Source organism: Equus caballus, chromosome 24 (assembly GCF_041296265.1).
Source record: "Equus caballus isolate H_3958 breed thoroughbred chromosome 24, TB-T2T, whole genome shotgun sequence".
Classification (NCBI taxonomy): Eukaryota; Metazoa; Chordata; class Mammalia; order Perissodactyla; family Equidae; genus Equus; species Equus caballus.
The window spans coordinates 29,967,321-29,986,457 of NC_091707.1; the positions used below are offsets into that span (position 1 = coordinate 29,967,321).

The 19,137-nt window shown below is 36.8% G+C and overlaps 1 protein-coding gene across 12 annotated transcripts in view; it reads left to right on the forward strand.

Moving 5' to 3' along the window:
* Positions 1 to 19,137, forward strand: part of PCNX1 (pecanex 1) — a 177,421-nt gene that overhangs the window by 40,786 nt on the left and 117,498 nt on the right. For all 12 annotated transcript variants that reach the window (XM_023628012.2, XM_023628016.2, XM_023628014.2 and 9 more), the window contains exons 3-5: positions 8,152 to 8,257; positions 13,359 to 13,404; positions 14,242 to 14,331. In XM_023628012.2, coding sequence (XP_023483780.1) covers positions 8,152 to 8,257; positions 13,359 to 13,404; positions 14,242 to 14,331 — 242 coding nt within the window. The remainder of the gene's footprint in view (positions 1 to 8,151; positions 8,258 to 13,358; positions 13,405 to 14,241; positions 14,332 to 19,137) is intronic.

A 19,137-nucleotide genomic window follows, 5' to 3' on the forward strand; every position in this document is an offset into this window, starting at 1 on the left:
ATATTAACTCTTTTGCAGCAAATACTTTTCCTCAGTTTATGGCATTTTATTTATATATTTGTATGCCACAATTTATTTTTATGGGTCTAGTCTATGAATGTTTATTAGTTCTGCTTTTGATATCAAGTTTTATAGAATTTTTTCTTCCCCAAATTATATGAGTATTCACCTGTATCTACTTTCAGTATTTTTATCATTTTATTTTTTATTCTTAAATTGTAGTCAATCTTTTTTGAAAATATTCTAACTTCTTTTTAAATACGTACATTTATTTATTTTTATTTATTTTTTTTGAAGGAGATTAGCCCTGAGCTAACATTTGCTGTCAGTTCTCCTCTTTTTGCTGAGGAAGATTGGTCCTGGGCTAACATCTGTGCCCATCTTCCTCTGTTTTGTTATGTGGGATGCCTGCCACAGCATGGCTTGACAAGCAGTGTTAGATCTGCACCCTGGATCTGAACTGGTGAACCCAGGGCTGCCGAAGCAGAGCATGTGAACTTAACCACTGTGCCACCAGGCAGGCCCCTCTAACTTTATTTTTTAGGTTTTGTTAGTGCCAACATCATTGAGTAAATAATGTGTTTTTTCCCCCAATAATTTTAAATGCTTTCTTTTTTGTGTAGCGTATGTACTTATATATCCTTGTGTTCATTTCTGGGCTTTGTTTTCTGCCCTGTTGATCTGTCTTTCTGTGTATACCATACTGTTTTTGCGGTTTTCTGTTACGCTTAATACCTAGCCGTAGAAGTTCTTCGATGTTTTCTTTCAATATTGTCTTGGTTAGTCTCTAGCATATACTTACTTTTCTGTGAGGTGTTCTCTTGTATGCTTATCTTTCCGAAATGTCATTAGAATTTTGATGATAATTAAATTTGGAGAGAACTCAAACTTTAAAATAGGGAGTCTTATTCAGGGACATGGTGTGTGTATATTCGTTTATTCACTTGTCTCTAATATCTCATAAAACTTCAGATTTTTTTTGATGGGTTCTGCATATTTCTAAAGTCTACTCTATTTCTATTAGGAAGTACATCCCCTCATATAGGAGGTCAGCAAGCAGAATGTAGACTGCACTTCAGCTGCTGGGGCTCGAGTCACTTCCCAATCATGTGACCTTGGAGTTCCTGAAGCTTTTTATCCCTCGGCTTCTTCATCTGAATGATGAAGTAATAGTACTGTCTCATAGGGTTAGTACAAAGAATAAATGAACTCATTTGTAAAGCACTTAGAACCATTCCTGATAACATACTAACCACTCAGTAATATTAGCTCTTAGTGTTTCTGGATGTTGTATCTATTTTTAGTTGCTTCTGTTACTGAATTGTTTTCTGTTTTCTTTTAGTTTTAAAAATTTTTTATTGTGAAATATATGTATTTCCAAACAGTATATCAATTATATGTATAATTTAGAGACTGATATTCAAGTGAATACTTAATTACCCACCACACAGCCTAAGAAACAGGGTGTCCTACAAGTGCAAGCCATCGTCTCTCCTTCCCCTGCTCCTTTGATTCTACTCTTTTCCCTTTAGGAGTGACCACTATCTTGCATTTTGTGTTAATAATTCCCTTGCTCTTCTTTATTGTTATCCACTCTTTGTAGATATTCCTAAACATATATTATTTAATTTTGTCTACCTTAGGACATCCTAATGAGAATCACGCTGTATCTTTTTCTCTCTGAGGGGCTTTTTTGTACAGAAGCTTGTATTTTATAGGCTTACCTATGTTGACTCTTGTGGCTATCATTTATTCATATTTGTTGTTCCATAGTCTACCACTGTAAGAATAGACTACAGTTTATTTATCCATTCTTCTGTTGATAGCCATTCAGATTATTTCTAGTTTTTTTGCTCTGATAACACAGTATCGTTTATGTCTCTTGGAACGCATGTATATCTAGTGTATATAAGCTGGTTCATAGGGTATTTTCATGTTCAGTTTCATTAGGTAATTCACAGATTTGGCAAGCTGGTTGCCAAAATGATTGTACCAGTTTATGTTCTCTCCATTAGTGTGTGAAAATCTTTATTGTTCCATATCCTCAGCAATATTTGATATTGGTAACCTGTAAAAATTTGCTGTTTTAATAGGTAAGTGTTATATGTGTCTCATTGTGACTTTCAGTTAACCTTTCTGATTACTAATGAGATTTAGCGTCTTATCATATATATGTGGTCTATTTAAGTTTTCTGTTCTTTCCAGTGCCCATTCATGTCTTGTTTCATTTTTCTTTGGAATTGCCTTTTCCTTATTGATTAATAGAAGTTTTTTTTAATATATATTCATAATACTACTCCTTTATTGGTTATATACATTACAGACATCTCCCAGTTTGTGGCTTGCCACTTAGCTTTCTTAAGCTTTCTGATGATTATCATACATTCCTAAATTTAATATATGATTTATTTTGTTTGTAATGAGCAGTTTTGTGTCTTGTTTAAGAAATTATTTCCTACACAGAGATCAGAAAGATACTCTGCTATATTGTATTTTTAAAGTTTCATGTTTCTTTTTTTCAAATTTCAATTCTACTGGAAATTATTTTAATCTGTGACATCAGATGGGTATTCAAGATTTGTTTTTTCCTCATGATTGGCTGGTTTAATCAGTATTTGTTGAACAGACCATCTTTTCCTTGGCAATGTGTGGTGCTCACTCTGTCGTAAATCGTTTCCATGTATAACGGGTTTGTTTCTGGGCTCTCTGTTCTGTTGATCTAGTTGTCTGTGCCTGTGCCATTACCACCGCTGTCCCAAAACTATAGCTATAACATGACTCTGATATCTGACGGGGCAAACCTCCTACCTTGTTCTTTTTCAGAAGTGACTTGCTATTCTTGGCTCTTTGCTCTTTGATAGAAATTTTTGGGTTTGCTGGGCAAAGTCTGTAAGAATTTAGATTTTTTAGTTGGAATTAATTACATTGAATATGTAGACTCTTCTTCTGAGAATCGATATCTTTAAAATATTGAATCTCTTCATTTACTTAGTCTTCATTAATGTCTTTCAGAGAAATTGACCATTTCTCCAGTAAAGGGCTTGCATTGCTTTTGTTAAATTTGCCAAATTATTTTATAGTTTTTCTCCTATTAGAAAACTTTTTTATAATTACCTTTTCTGTTTTTCTCCATTTAAATGTAGCGGTTTATTTTGTATCCAGCAACTTTATTAAACCCCCTGATTAATGATCAACTTTATAGGTTATTTCCTGATTTTCTATAAATGATGACAATTTCTTCTTTTCCAGTCCTTATACTTCCTGTTTAACTTTTTCATTGACTGTCACTTCTAGCACATGGCTAAATTGAAATAATATTGGTATACATCCTTGTCTTTTTCTTAAAGAGAGTGTTTTTACATTTCACCATCAAATAAGATCTTTGTTGTAGATTTTTGTTTTCAACATCTCCTTTCCTCCACCCTCTGACTTGTGAATCTCACATTCTGTTCTGCGGAAAAGAAATGAACAAGAAAATAAATATTTGTATTTCCAGAGCCTGTCACTGTGCTTGATATGTTATAGCTGTCAGTTTGTTGCATGGCTGAATGAGTATAGTAGGACTGCTTGAGCCTTATGGTTTTCACTGGCTGTGGTACAGCAGTTCAGATATGCTTATTAAATCTTTATCTTAGAGAAAGAGTCAAAGTCATTGATGTTTGTATTACATTTCTGATGTTTCAGGGGAGGAAATTAGTACATTGAATTTTAGGATTTGAATACAGATGTTTTGGAGACAGACCATATTTTCTCTGTTTCTCATGGCAGTAATGCTTGCAATATTGTAAATTAAGGATGCATTTCAACTATATGTAGGTGAATTTTAGGCTAAATTTTCTGAAGATGACTTAATCTGCACAGGGACTTTGTTTTTATCTATTCGTATTTTTGTGAACATCCCAATTAGATTTGTAAATTTAGTACTGTAATGGTGCCGTGAAGTTTCTGATTAAAGCCTGAGCTGTCAGTGATACTAATAATCCACGTTAGTTTGAGAAGTCTCCTTTATAATTTGGATTAGACCCCTTCTGCTTCTCTGCCTGTCCCTGTGCCTGCTATTTTTTCTTTTTTAGCAGATGGGGAAATTAAGGCGTAAAGGTAGAGATTATCTGAATTTGGTGTATTGCTTACTGCAGTAGTCCATTTTCTTCTGTGAGAATTGTAAACTACCATACTTTCCAGGTATGTGCCGAAATCTCCCTTGCTGCGAGTCTTGCTAATAAAGGAAATTCTTAGTCATTTTATATATTTAGGACACCTACAGCTGGCTCAAAGTTCTACTTTTGAATTTGTAGAGAAGAAAGAGGTACAGTAATTTTGCTAGAGGATTTTTTCTGCTAAAGGAGCTGCCCAGTTTTTCCTTCATCTTTTTTGCTCCCTTAATACCTCCTTCCTATTCCGTGTTGGCCATTGAGCATTAGTTCTAGATCATTGTTTCTTAACTCGGGGTGATTTTTAGGCCCCAGGAGACATTTGGCAATATTTGGAGACATTTTTGCTTATCACAACCACAGGGAGTGCTACTGGCATCTAGTGGGTAGAGGTTAGGGATGCTGCTAACCATCCTACCATGCATAGGATGGTCCCCCTCAGTCAAGAATTCTGTGGCCCAGGGACCAGCCCAGTCATGCAGTGGTTAAGTGCGCACGTTCCACTTCTCGGCGGCCCAGGTTTCACCGGTTCGGATCCTGGGTGCAGACATGGCACCGCTTGGCACACTGTGTTGTGGTAGGCATCCCACATATAAAGTAGAGGAAGATGGGCACAAATGTTAGCTCAGGGCCAGGCTTCCTCAGCAAAAGGAGGAGGACTGGCAGTAGTTAGTTCAGGGCTAATCTTCCTCAAGAAAAAGAAAAAAAAAAAGAATTATGTGGCCCAAAATGTCCACAGTGCTGAGGTTAAGATACCCTGCTCTAGATGATTCTGTTTACTTTTGGTTTTGAACTGTAAAGAGAGCTTCAGTTCCTGTTTGTTGAAAGACGGTAATGGTGTCTTAGACTGTGGGCTTTAGAGTTGTACAGACCTGATGTTCACATCCTGTCTCAGGCCTTACTAGTTATGAGTACCTACATTCGGGAGTGTGGGGCAAAAGAATAGGTATGATAACACATTTAGGGTGCTGAGTAAGCATTATTTGTATCCTCCCTTCCCACCTGAGCTCCTTATACCGGTGACTCAGTTTATGTTGCTCACTCCTCTGAGGCTTTAGGCAAGTTTTTATACCTTTTGGTTTTCAATTTTTCCATCTGTAAAATGAGGATAGTGATATATATATATATCACAGATTTTAAGGGACTATTTCACAAGAAAATGCAAATAGAGCACATACTCCTGTGACTGGAATGTAATAAGTACCTAGTAAATATTTGCTTTTATTTGTTATTAGTAATAACTTTATATTCAGATTGTAATCATTTGCACTTGTTATCAGAAGTGATGTATAAAACTAGGCAACATGGTCCATCAATCGATGAATTGATAAACAAAGTGTGTTCTCTCCATACAACGGAATATGATTTGGCCATAAAAATGTGTGAAGTACTGATGCATGCTACAGCATGGGTGAATCTTGAAAACATTATGCTAGGTGAAAGAAGCCAGTCACAAAAGACCACGTATTATATGATTCCATTTATGTGAAACATCCAGAATAGGTAAATCTATAGAGACAGTAAGTAGACCAGTGGCTGCTTAGGGCTGAGGGGGCTAGGAGGGGTTGGGGGATAATAGCTAAAGGGATTTGTTTTTGTCGCGATAAAACTGTTCTGAAAGTGACTGTGGTGATGGTTGCATAACTATGAATATACTAAAACTATTGAATTGCACAGTTTAAATGGATGAATTGGATGGTATGTGAATTATATATCAGTAAAGATGACGTATATAAAGTAGGCAAGATGAGCTCTCTGTCCTTTCTCTGCTGCTGAATATTTTATTCCTTAATCTCCATCTTGCTCTTCATCTTTTGATTTCCATGGAATCTGACTTACAGAATGCATTCCAGTGGAGATAACAGTGATATTGCTGGTTATTACTCATCACTGATTCAGTGTGGTGATAGCTGTCTATATATACAGTTAAGATTTTGCCAAATTAGAAAAATATTTCTCATTCTGGCCTGTATATCCTATGTAACACCAAACAGCTATAACAGACTTGAGCGTGTTCTACTTTTCTCATGCATGGACATTTGTATGTTGAATTGGCCATCACGTTTGTAACTGAGTTCCAGTATGTTTTATTTTTATAAATGGATAGCAAATTAGAAAACTAATTTTCCTTATTGAACATTCGTTAGCTAACTATAGTCAGTGGCCTACAATTAGAAACCCATTAAGCAAACAGGGACATGATAGTTCATTAGACCATTCATAATAAAAACACACCAGAATTCAAATAGCTATTGTGAGAAATACTTAAATGAAAGGTATACTTGCAAGAAAATTCTATTTTGCCTATATCTTTTGATTGCAGCTGTCAGAATAATCCATTCAACCAGGCTTAAGGGAATTTATGGCTCACATTACTAAAAAGTCTATGTGTAAGGGATGTCTTCAAAAATGACAAGGTGCAGTTTCAAATAATCACTTCGTGATCCTGGTTCCCTTCACAGGCTATGCTCTTTTCTTTTAGTTGCCTTCTTAGACAGACTCTCCCTTTATGGTTATAGTATGGCTCCGGCAGCTCCAGGCCTTACATCTTGTCAGCATTAGGACTAGCAGATACAGAGAAATTTTCTCTCTCAACAATAGAATACTCATGCTACCCTGGGTTGGGTCATGTGCTTGTTCTAGAACTAAGTTCTGTGACCAGGAGAATAGGACATGCTGATTGACTTTGGCTAGTTGAGCTCAAACTCTCAACCTGAGAGTGGGATCAGTATTACCCAAAGCCATATGAGAGTTTGGGATGAGGTGGTTCACAGAAGAATTTGGGGTTGGTTTTTTGTTGTTGTTGTCAACCAGGAGGTTGCATCAGATGCTGGATGGCAAGATAGTTTATTTCCACTGTAATGTCTAGCATATATACTAGAGTTTTATCCTTGATAATAATAGCTAAAAAATTTGTTGAGTACTTATTTTGTATATACTAGGTAGAATGAGTGAAAACTTTGGGCAAAAAATAGGATGATGATAACTTTTGGGCCTGAGTTCTAAAAGTTTTGTTTCTAAGGAACGTTATTATAAAACTTTCTAAGGTTTTTGAAATTTGGTATGATCTTTTCTCTAATTTTGGGATCCTGCTGTCTTTAAGTACTGTGTGTGGACTTCCTCAGTTCTTTGGACTTAGTACTTTGCTCTCTTTTGTCTTTCTAAGACCTGTTGTTACTATATAACATCATTTTACTTTTTTAACTTAAGCTTTCTAACTCAATACACACAAATATAAATTCTTAGGTTTCCAGTTCTGTAAAACAAGTTAGTATCCCAGTTAAATGCTGTTAACTTAAAAAATACAGATACAAATAGTTTGACCAGGACGGCTGTTCTCTGGCGTGTTCGTCATCGTGTCACGCAGCGCCGTCAGGTTGTGCTTTTGGAGAGTGGCAGTGGAAGATCGCATTGCTTTCTGCGTTTACAGTCACCAGTGGCTCTTTGCTCTTGGGAAACAAAAGGCAAATCATTTCTTTGCTAGAGTGGTTTTGTGGCACATATAAAATATGTGCTGCCTAGTATGCTATAATTGTAATTAAGGTCAGTTTGTAATGTTGGGTTGGGTTTAGACAGGTTGGGAGAGTTTTAAATATTTTCAAGTAGTGGTGTGGATAAACTAGTTCAAATTATCAGACTTACAAATGAATGATCATTTTTTGTTTTTTTACTATTTGTTCTATTAAAATTGAGAATCTCGGGATGGCCCACTGATGTAGCTGTTAAGTTCACACATTCTGCTTTGGTGGCCTGGGGTTCATTGGTTTGGATCCTGGGCATGGAGCTATGCACCACTTATCAAGCCATGCTGGGGCAGATGTCCCACATATAAAATAGAGGAAGATGGGCACAGATGTTAGCTCAGGGCTAATCTTCCTCAAAAAAAAAGAAAATGAGAACCTCTTATTTTTATAGAAGAAAGTATAATTTAAAAAAATAAAAAGAAAACCATTGATTGTAGAATAATGACAGTTACACTCTTTCTCATTTTTTCCAACAGTGATCCTGGTGGAGGGATTGAAATGTCTGAGTTCATTCGAGAGGCAACACCCCCAGTTGGTTGCAGTTCAAGAAATTCTTACGCTGGCCTGGATCCAAGCAACCAGGTAGGGAACCCATGCGATTTTATTTTACTTTTTTCCTTTCTCCTGATGGTGGTCTCCTGTATTCTCTTGTCTGTATTAGTTGATGTTTGGGTTTACCTTGCTGATTAATAATTTTTTTATTGTTTATTTAAATATTTTATTAATATTCTTATTTTTAACTGAATTTTCACATCAATTAGGTAGACTTTTGCTGAGCGTGCACCACATGCTTATTGCCTGGGGATAGTTTTGATCAAGACAGTTGTGGTGAATGCCTTTAGGAAATGGAGCTTCTGCCCTGCACCATCTGTTGACCTTCGCATTCTCTGCCTTGGAGAGGGGTAGATGTCTGTGGGTAGCCCTAGTTTTAAAAGATGGCAAAAAAAAGAAGTAACTTCCTCAAAAATCTCAGTGTTCAAGATGTTAGTAGTAGAGGTGGAAGTAGAAGAAAGGTCTCCTTTTGCCAATTTTAATGTCTTTCTGCTGCGTAACTTTTACTTTTAACTTAAAATAACAACTCTGAAAGTATTATCTCAAAACTTGGCCGAAGCCTGCTGTGCTCCCATTCTGTCTAATCTCAGCTGCGCCTTCGCTGCCGCGTTTCCTCTTCATGCTAAAGGTCTTCCACACTAACCAAAGTCCCAGTTACTCCTGCGTGCCATCTCAGCAAATGACTCCTGTAGCTAGAGTAAAATTATATAAGCATAAAAGAGTAAGTTTAGCGAGAAACTTCAGAGATCTTCTCATAGTAGAGCTGTTGATAACTCTGGGTTTTTGTGGTCATTATGTTAGCCCTTTCATTATATATCCCTATGCCTCGAGATTTTCAAAGACCTTGTGGTACAGCCCCTTTCTCTTGCAGGTGGAGCACTTATTTATGTTATTTATTTAGCACTTAGTTTTTGGTGTATGATGATGTGTGGCAGTTTATAAGGCTCTACAGAGTAATTTTCCTCTTTTCTCCACTACTATACTATGTTGTGCATGGTTGACTTTCAGTTAATGATTGCTAATTATCTTTTCTATATAGATAATAAAGCTTTAGAGGTAGAATCAGACCTGGCACATTTAACAAATGGATAATTAGCAGACCTAATTCTCTGGACCCTGTGCCACAGTATTCTACCATTGCACGTTGTTAGTCCTATACTATCTAAGAATGCTGTTACAAAAAACACCATATTCTGTGAATCAAAATCTTGAGTAAGGTCTTGTTTCCTGATATATTTTGATAGAAGACTTGCTCCTATTTGAATTGCATTTCATGATTTAAACTTTAAGTGGATGTATTTTTGGTAACAATTTTAGTTTTGATTGAATATAGTATAGAACAAACAGGTCCTTAAATTTGTCTTCTTTCCATGACAAGCAGATAGAGTGGGAAATGTTGGAGTTAAAAGAAAAAAAAGGAAAGAACATTGTGGAGAAGGGCTGTGACATTTTAATTAGGTTGATACTTTTTAAGTTTCAGTTTTTACAGTGCCAGTTTGAAGAGAAGTGTTACTATCCTTGATGCTGTTTTTGTTGGTCTTGTGCTTTTTCAGTCTTTTTTTTGTATAATGAAATGACTTAGTCCTTAAATATGGCTGCATATTATGTATTCTTAATTGACCCTGGCCTTTCTTCTTAGTGACAAATGTCGGCAGTGTTAGATGACCCCCAGGAGTAGTCTACGTTTTTCCACAGTCTTTTGGAGAGCTGAAACTTTTCATGTTTTCAGTAGGACAGGTGAAAGGGACGGCAGTGGGCATCTACCTTTGGTCACTCTCCGCTTGACTTCATGTCTATTGGAACTTGCCCTGCTTGTCTTAGGGATGGAGTCCCATCCTGAATCTGTTTGGAGCATGTCTGCATGTAAATGCACAGCATACCTAATTTGGTTTTCCTTACAAGATAAACTCTTGAATAAAAATGGGCAAATATTGGAGGCTGTTATGCTACTTGGATTTTGGTGTTTGTTTTCTCCTGTTTATGACAAAAGAAATGGTTGATGTAATTATTGTTACCCTTTAGGGAAATTGAAGTGAAAGAAGTAGAGTTAGGCTTTTTGTAAATTGGTAGAGATATTACCAATATAGACAGACCATGTTTCTTGTGCATATTTTATTAGATAGCACTCACTACACAGGATGGTAGTTGTGTATGTAAATGTCTGCTGTACTAGCTAGTGAGCTCCTTGAACATAGTGGCTCTGTCTTAGTCATTGTCATTCTTTCCTTCTTGCCACCTTTACCGTTCTTCCGTCTTCTATTCTCCATTTCCCTTCCCTTTCTTTTCCCCCTCCTCTTTTTAGTGTCCCTTGCCTCCCTCTCTTTCTTCTTGTTGCTTGTCTTACTTCAAATATTTTAGTGCCTGATTGTATTCAAGGCAATTTATTTGTCTGGGGTGGAGAGAGGATCTTACCCTCAAAGCATTTGTAATTTCATAGTAGATGTGCTATAAGTAACCAAAGTTGTAAATCGGATATATATTACCAAGGAAATATGAGATACAGTGTAATAATGGCCACAGAAATGGTACAGAAAAAGGGCTAATGATTTTGGAGGAGAAAATAATTGTTTCCACATAGAGGGGGGCTGGGCTTCGTGGAGGAGGTAGCCTTGGTTGATTGTTCTTTGACAGGAAGAAATTTTTTTTCTCTGACATCCATAATCCTTCCTGGAGCCTTCCTATGGCATTTATCAAAGAGAAGAAACACCTGGGCCATTTTGGTTTATGCAAACTAGTTAAGTAAAAAACTTCATTTCTAAGTGCATGAAGATACCACTTTTTTCATAATTTTTTTCCTTTTCTGTGTTCACTTTTAGAAAATTAGCAAGTGAGGGAAAGAAGAAAATAGAAATCGTAGTCATAGTCAAAAACCTTTTTTTAACAAAGTGGGTTATAGTGTGCATGCTGGTTAGAACTTGGTTCTCTTTACTGAATGTATCTGGAACGTTAATGTCATTGAGTGTTTTTCTAGAGTGACATTTTGGGGAATGTGTTGCATTCTTTTATTTGGATGTAGTGTAGTTTGTATTCTCAATCCCCTGTAGTTTCACATGTAAATAGTCACAACCCTTTTATATTTGGGGGGATAAACTTTAATAACACAGAAAAGCACAAAGAATAAAATATAACCACTCACTGTATCCATTAAGAATGCTTTTGTCAGCAAATAATGGGACTCAACTAATTAAGTTGACTTAAAGAAATAAGAGTTTGTTTATCACCTAATTCTGGAGGTAGTTGTGTGGCATTTGTTTAGTAGCTCGATAAGGTTAGGGCTCTGGGTTGGCAATTCCATAGTTTTTGGCTTTCCCTCAGGATTGCAGAGTGAACACAGCAGCTTCGGTCATGATCATGCTGAAAAGTAAGAAGCAGGCAACAGTGTGGGGCAGAGAAGTTGTCCTTGGTCGTCTTCTCCTCAGACATGAAAGAATCTTTCCCTGAGCGCTCCAGCAACCTCGCCCGTGCATTCGTTGACAGAACTAGGGCATGCACCTCGAGCAGAGACTAGGCCCACTTGTCACAGATTGAAAGACATATGTGTATGCCCCACATCTTAGCAGAATGGGAAGCTTGTTAAGGAAAGAAAAAGGGAACACTCTGAGGTTGTGAGCAAATGACTACCGTAATCAAAGTTTTTTGTTTTGTTTTTAATTTCAAATTCCCAGAAGGATGTGCATACAGTGATTTTTTTTTTGGTTTGCTTACTTATTTTTAAATTTCTGTCCAGGAGGTTATATATTTATTATTCTAGTTGAAAAATTACATATGTTAGTTCTATAACTTGTATAGCAGCTATGGTAAGAGTGAAACACTCTTTTGCAGTAAAATGCTTTTTGACCTCTTTATTTCTGTCTAGTTGCAGTGCCTCTTATGGCTAATTGAAAGCAGAAATTATGAAAAATCAAGAGAATCAAGCTTAATAAACAGTTCAAAACATATTGCAAAGTTCATTTTTTTATTGGCTACATCAAGAGTTTTTGAGTAGTTTTAACCTGTTTGTGTATGCTTATTTTTACTTACTTTTTCACTTCCATATAACTTTTATACAGCATACTATGCACATCTTAAGTGTACAGCTTGGTAGGTTTTTGCATATTTATGTGCCCATTTAATTGTCATCCAGATCAAGAAAGTCCCTCATACCCCTTCAAAGTCCATATTAACCTGTATTTTGAGCAAATTTCTTAGTGTAAACTCCTGTTCAATTGACCTAGTGAAGGAAAGATTTCGTAAAATACAAGTTTATATGAATGTTCCTAATTTTATTCTAAGGTGTTAAATTTACTTGACTATTTTCTTTTTGAATCCCTTGAAAACAGGTTATGGAAAGAGTTACTTATTGACTTAAACTTGTTGATTTAGTAACTGTCATGTTGTTGTATGTGATTTCCTTAATATCTTCGTGGAATTTGTATTTGTTTATATGATTTTTATGGTAGTGTAATAAATAATGGCTGTGAAATTTTAAAGAAATATTATACCATCTTGATTATAAGCACTAGAAGCTCAGTAGATTTTAGTTTTCTGTTTATAGTTTGTGCTAAAAGTACATTTTTTATTGATGCCTTTGTTCTTTTTAAATATGTTATAGTGATCGACAAAGAAGTACTTACTTTTTGTCTGGAACTCAGGGAAAGTCCATATTGATATGGTAACAATTTGATAGTAAGATTTAGGTTACTCTTCATAGCATATGTTAATGTTTTGTCCTCCAAAGCTTCCCTTTATATGGTCTGATAAGTCTAAATTTATTTCAGGTAGACTCAATACCTAGTTTTGCTTTTTTCATAACATTAACCTGTCGTGATGTAATATAAAAAGTGATAATAATTGTATGACATGGATTGCTTGAGGTTGGAAACATCTTGCCCTGGGAGCTCCATCAATCCTGAGTGTGAAGAGGCATTTAGGATCCCAGCACATCTGTAATAGAAATGCAGCATGTGCCACAGCAAACAGGTTGTGTGATTCTGATGTATCATGCCCAGCGGGTATCTTTTAATGCTGATAAAAGTGACTGATAACATGTTTTGATAATGTGATAATTTTGTTTGGTACTCTTGCTTGTCTGTATTGATGGTGACGTAGCTACCATCTTAATTAGTTTTGTTTACTTCCTGTCGTGTTTTAGATTGGATCTGGTTCATCTCGTCTTGGAACAGCAGCAACTATTAAAGGTAGACATGATCTAACATCAAAGTTGCCTCTTACTTTCCATTTCATTTTTAGTTGTAATAAAGATAACTAAGTATTGAATATTCACATGTAATGAAAAATTGTTGTTGAAATTATTTTGTAGATAAAATTGTGTATCTTATGTTAAAGGTTATTTGATTTAAATTGTGTTCCCCCTTCATCATCCAAATTTCACAAAAGTATTTGACTATTTGCGTTACATTGCATGAAGTATAAATTTTGATCTATAAGAAACTTTCTTGTCTTGAGGGAAAATATTTTCATGAGTTTTGGTGAGATTCATGGAAAGCTGAGTAATTTAATGTGAAACCTTTAAATTGGGCATAAATAAGACACTAAAAATGGAAAGTATTTTTCTATACATCTTATATTTGCCTTTTAGTCTACACGTCTATTTTGGATAAATTCGTATTATTTTTACCCTATAATTTTTTAGCTTAAAATTTTCCCTGGGAAGGAAATTTCTGTTATTTCAAGTTATTACATAATTCTCATTTCTTTTTAAAAACTCCTTCTTTTAAAGAAATAGTTTTATTAGCTAACAATGTGAAGCTTTCCATATTATTTGGTTTGTAGTGCTGTGAGGATAATTACGTTGTCTGATAGTCTTATGACATTTCCTAATAGTTCAATGCATCTTCCATTGTTGTAACCCTTGATAGACAAAAACTACTTTAGTAGGTACAGCATACAGTATAGTATATAGTAAACTAGTATAGTTGATATCTACTATACTACTTGATGTCCTTCCTTGTTATGCCACACTGTACAGCCTTTACTTTTAATATAACATCTTCACATTTCTCTTACCTTTGTAGGAGATACAGACACTGCTAAGACTTCTGACGATATCAGTTTAAGTCTGGGCCAGAGCTCTAGTCTTTGTAAGGAAGGAAGTGAAGAACAAGGTAAGAACATTATATTTCTTTTTTTTTTTCCCCTCCCCAAGGCCCCAGTACATAGTTGTATACTCTAGTTGTAAGTCCTTCTGGTTCTTCTATGTGGGATGCCACCACAGCATGGCTTGATGAACAGTGTGTAGGTCCGTGCCCAGGATCTGAACTGGCAAACCCCAGGCCACTGAAGTGGAGCGTGTGAGCTTAACCACTGTGCAACTGGGCCAACCCCATGAACTTTATATTCCACAGTGATGTTATGTATTGTGGTGACCAGAGTGAGTTTATAGAAATATGCCCACTCACGTTTTGGCACAATAACTTATTATGGTATTTTTGAGAAACATTAAAATTATTTACTAGGATATCAGTAATGCAGTGTTATAAGTACTTTTAGCTTTCTGGAATTCAGTTATACATGTTCTGCCAACTAAATAGAGAGGGAAAAATTTTATGAGCAGATGTCCTAGACTGAGTAAGAGATGGAAAATAAGAATCTACACCTGCTTTAGTTGGTCAGTGTCTTACCCAGCTTAGTGATAACCTACTATGTGAAACAGTTATTTTCCATTCACTATGACCTCTAAATGCCAACTGCTTTGTATCTTGCCTAACGATATGTTTTAACAGAGAAATGATTTACTGAGAAACTGTATGTCTGCCTCCAATGTGGCAACTCCTATAGCAGATTTAAATAGAAATTTTGGTGTTAAGTGATTTTTTCCCCTCCTTATTCAACTCCGTTATAAATGTTGGATTTTATGGACTTCTTTTTAAGAACTGCCACATTTCTTATTTGATTTTTAATTTTCAAATACGAAAGGATGGCTATGTCTCCCAATTTTCAAGTGGAGATTATCTCAGGTTATATAATCAATGAGACAGAAACCTGTCTCCCTGTTTCCAGCCTGTGGTTGTGGTTGTGGGTGATGTTTGATAGGCAGGCAGGCTGATAAATTTCCTCTACTTAATTATGAAACTTATTTATGAAGTTACAAATAGATCACAAGTTATGACATTTTCCCATTAATTTAATATTTTACCCAGGTCCAATTCTTGGAAGCATGTTTTGTTACTGGTACTTGGAATTTTAAGTTTATCACAACTTTGCTTTTTTGGAATTGTAGTACCCCATCATTGCTTATTTGCTTTTTTTTTTTTTTTTTAAAGATTTTATTTTTTCCTTTTTCTCCCCAAAAGCCCCCCGGTACATAGTTGTATATTCTTCGTTGTGGGTCCTTCTAGTTGTGGCATGTGGGACGCCGCCTCAGCGTGGTCTGATGAGCAGTGCCATGTGCGCGCCCAGGATTCGAACCAACGAAACACTGGGCCGCCTGCAGCGGAGCGCGCGAACTTAACCACTCGGCCACGGGGCCAGCCCCATTGCTTATTTGCTTTTGTGGACTTCTCCTAGTAATCTACCCCTCCTCCTCTAAAAAAATACTTCTGAACATACTGTATGATCTGGAAACTATTTTCTTATAAAAGTAAATGTGAATTGATTGGTTTGAAAATTACAATATCACTTTCTATAAAATGTAATCATCAGAATGTCTCAAAAACTAAGTAATGATCTTAGAGGGGCTAGTGCTACTGCATTTATCTCTTTATTTTATATCTGAAAAGTACCATGCACAAGCAAGAATTTTGTAGTCTGGCCAGTTGAGAATTATATACACACAAACCTATCCTTGAAGATACATAATGACATAGATAATGGTGTCTGACATTCACTGAGTGCATACTACTATCTAGGTTAGAGGTTAGCAGATTTTTTCTATAAAAGATCAGGTAGCTTTGTAGGCCATATGATCTCTCTTGCAATTACTCAACTCTGCCATGTAGAGCGAAAGGGGCCATAAACAGCACATACATGAGTGGGCATGGTTGTGTTACACTAAGATTTGTTTCCAAAAACAGACAGAGGGCCTGTTTGGCTCCATGGGCTTTAGTTTGTCAATGCCTGATTCAGGTTGGTCTTCTTTTAAGCACTTTATATGCGTTCATCCAGTTAATCTTCACTGTAAGCATTTGAAGTTAATACCATTATTATTCTCATTTACAGATGAGCATATCATGGCTTAGAGAGAAGTAATAAGAAACTTGCCCAAAGTCACACAGCTACAAAGTGGCTGTCTATAATTGAGATCTAGTTTTGAATCATGCGTTGTTTTTTGTTTTGTTTTGAGGAAGATTAGCCCTGAGCTAACTACTGTGAATCCTCCTCTTTTTGCTGAGGAAGACTGGCCCTGAGCTAACATCCATGCCCATTTTCCTCTACTTTATATGTTGAACGCCTACCACAGCATGGGTTTTGCCAAGCGGTGCCATGTCTGCACCCGGGATCTGAACCAGCGAACCTCGGGCTGCCAAAGCGGAACGTGCAAACTTCAGTGCTGCACCACCGGGCCAGTCCCTGAATAATGCTTTTAATCACTATACTGTAGTACTTTCATAGAGTTTTATAACTTGTTTTTATCACGTAACATTTTTTCATGGAGTTAACATTTAACAAATATTATCTAATACTTATTACATGCTGAGCATCATTCTTAGTACTGGAGATAAATCAGTGAACAAACAGACAAAAATGTCTGCTCATGTGACTTCCATACTGTTAGTATGAGATCATCCTAGTATAAATCGAATATGCAGCGTATGTAGTAACAGAGACAGAGGGTAGGGAGTCGTGGGGGCAGGGGGAATTGTAAGTTCAAATAGCGTGGTCGAGGCTTTCTCATGGGGAGCAAAGACCTGAGGAGCTGCAGGAGTGAGCTGTCAGGATGTTTAGGGGAGGGGCTCGCTCCACGCTGAGATGAGAGTGTGGGCAAATGTCCTAAAGTAGGAACGTGCTTGTCAGGTTTGAGAAGTAGTGTGGCTGGTGTGGGGTAAGTGAGGGGACACATTGTATAGTCTTGCAAGCCATTTTAAAGATTTTGGTTCTAATGCCCAGTGGGATGAGGAACTGCCAGAGGGTTTCGAGCAGAGGAGTGTCCTGATTTGTGTGACATTTTAACAGAATCGCTGGCTCCTATGTTGAGAATATATTAAAAGGGGCAAAGTCTGAAGCAGGGAGCTCAGTTAGCAGATTATTGCAATAATCCAGGGCACAGATCAGGGTAATGAGAAGTAGTCTGACTGAGTATGTAGAAGGTATTAATGAGAGGATGTGTTGATGCTGATGGATTTGGAGATATCACGGGAGAGAGACAGTAGTCATGGATGACTGTAAGGTTTTTGGGTTAAGCAGTGGGAGGGATGGAGTCCCCATTAGCTGAAAGGGGGTTGACTGAGAAGGAGCAGATTTAGGGGTGGGGAGAACGTGGGGGAGGGTGAGAGAGGGATTTGTTTTGGACATATCAGGTTTGAGATGCTGTTGTTAGACCTCTAAGTGGCAATGATTAGGTAATTAGATAAGTCTGGATTTCAAGTAAGAGGTCTGGGTTGAGATTTGAAACTTAGGAATTATCAGAGTGTAAACACCAACTGTGGTGTTGGATTATCATGAAGTTCATAAACTCACAGGGCAAACCTGCATGGTTAGCTGACCTGGAGTTTAGATCCAAATTGGTGTTGGTCTTGGCTACGGTTTGGCACCACCTAGTGGCACTTGTTCATTCCAGCTTACATATTAGTTGGGGCTCTTCTAAATTCTCTGTCTGGTTTGGATTTACAGGACAGTGACCTTTAGTTAGTTGGTTAGCAGTTGATTAGTTGGCATGCGTTTTATCAACAGGATTCAGGATGATTGGGAGGAAACTGAGGATGTGGAGAAGTGTCTTCTGCTTTTTCCCTTCAGAGAAGGGATTGTCTAGTTTCCCTTTCCAGCCTCACTCATGTCTTATCTACTTGAGATCAGAACTCCAGCCCATCCCCATGTGAGTACAGGGGCTGGGTAGAAGATGAAGGAACAGTTACAGATATTTCTGAATTTTAATTGTCATGGGGCCAGAAAACTGGATGAGATCTACGAGAGAGTGTAGATAGAAAAATGAGAAGTTCCAAGGATTGAGCTCTGAGCCACTCTGGTTTAATAAATCCAGGAGAGTAAGTAGGAACAACTGGTGAGATAGAGTGTCGGATCGCAGTGTTTCCAGGGGAGTGGAGTGATCAGCTTTGTTAAACGTTGCTTATAAGGTCAAGTGATAGGAGACTGAGACTTTGACCATTGGATGTAAGTGTGGAGGTCGTTGGTGACCTTGATAAGCACAGTGTTTATGGAGTGGTTTTGGGATACATGTAAGAGAGAATTAGAGGAGAAAGAATTGAAAACAATGAGTATATACTACTCTTTTGGTGAATTTATGTAAAGGGGATCAGAGACGTAAGGTGATAGATAGCAGGGGAAGTGTGGATAAATGAGAGATTTGGATTTTGTAAGAATACGTAAGAGCGAAAACAGCATGTTTTTATACTTGATGGAGATTATTCGAAAGAGAGAAGGAGAATATGATTGTTTATAAGAGTAATACATGTTAATTTTAGAAAATGTAGTTAAGTATGAAGAGAAAATTATTCACACTTTTGCCACTGACGTAACTGTTAATATTTTTTTCGTATATCACTTTTTTTTCTTATTTTTTTGTTGTGGTATAATTCACATACCATAAAATTCATCCTTCTAAAGTATACGGTTCAGTGGTTTTTAGTATATTCACAAGATTGTAGACCTATCACCACTATTCAATTCCAGAACGTTTTCATCACCCTAAAAAGAAACCCATACCCATTACACTCCCCATTTCTTCCTGCAATTAGCCCCTGGCAACCACTAATCTATTTTCTGTCTCTATGAATTTGCCTATTCTGGACGTTTCA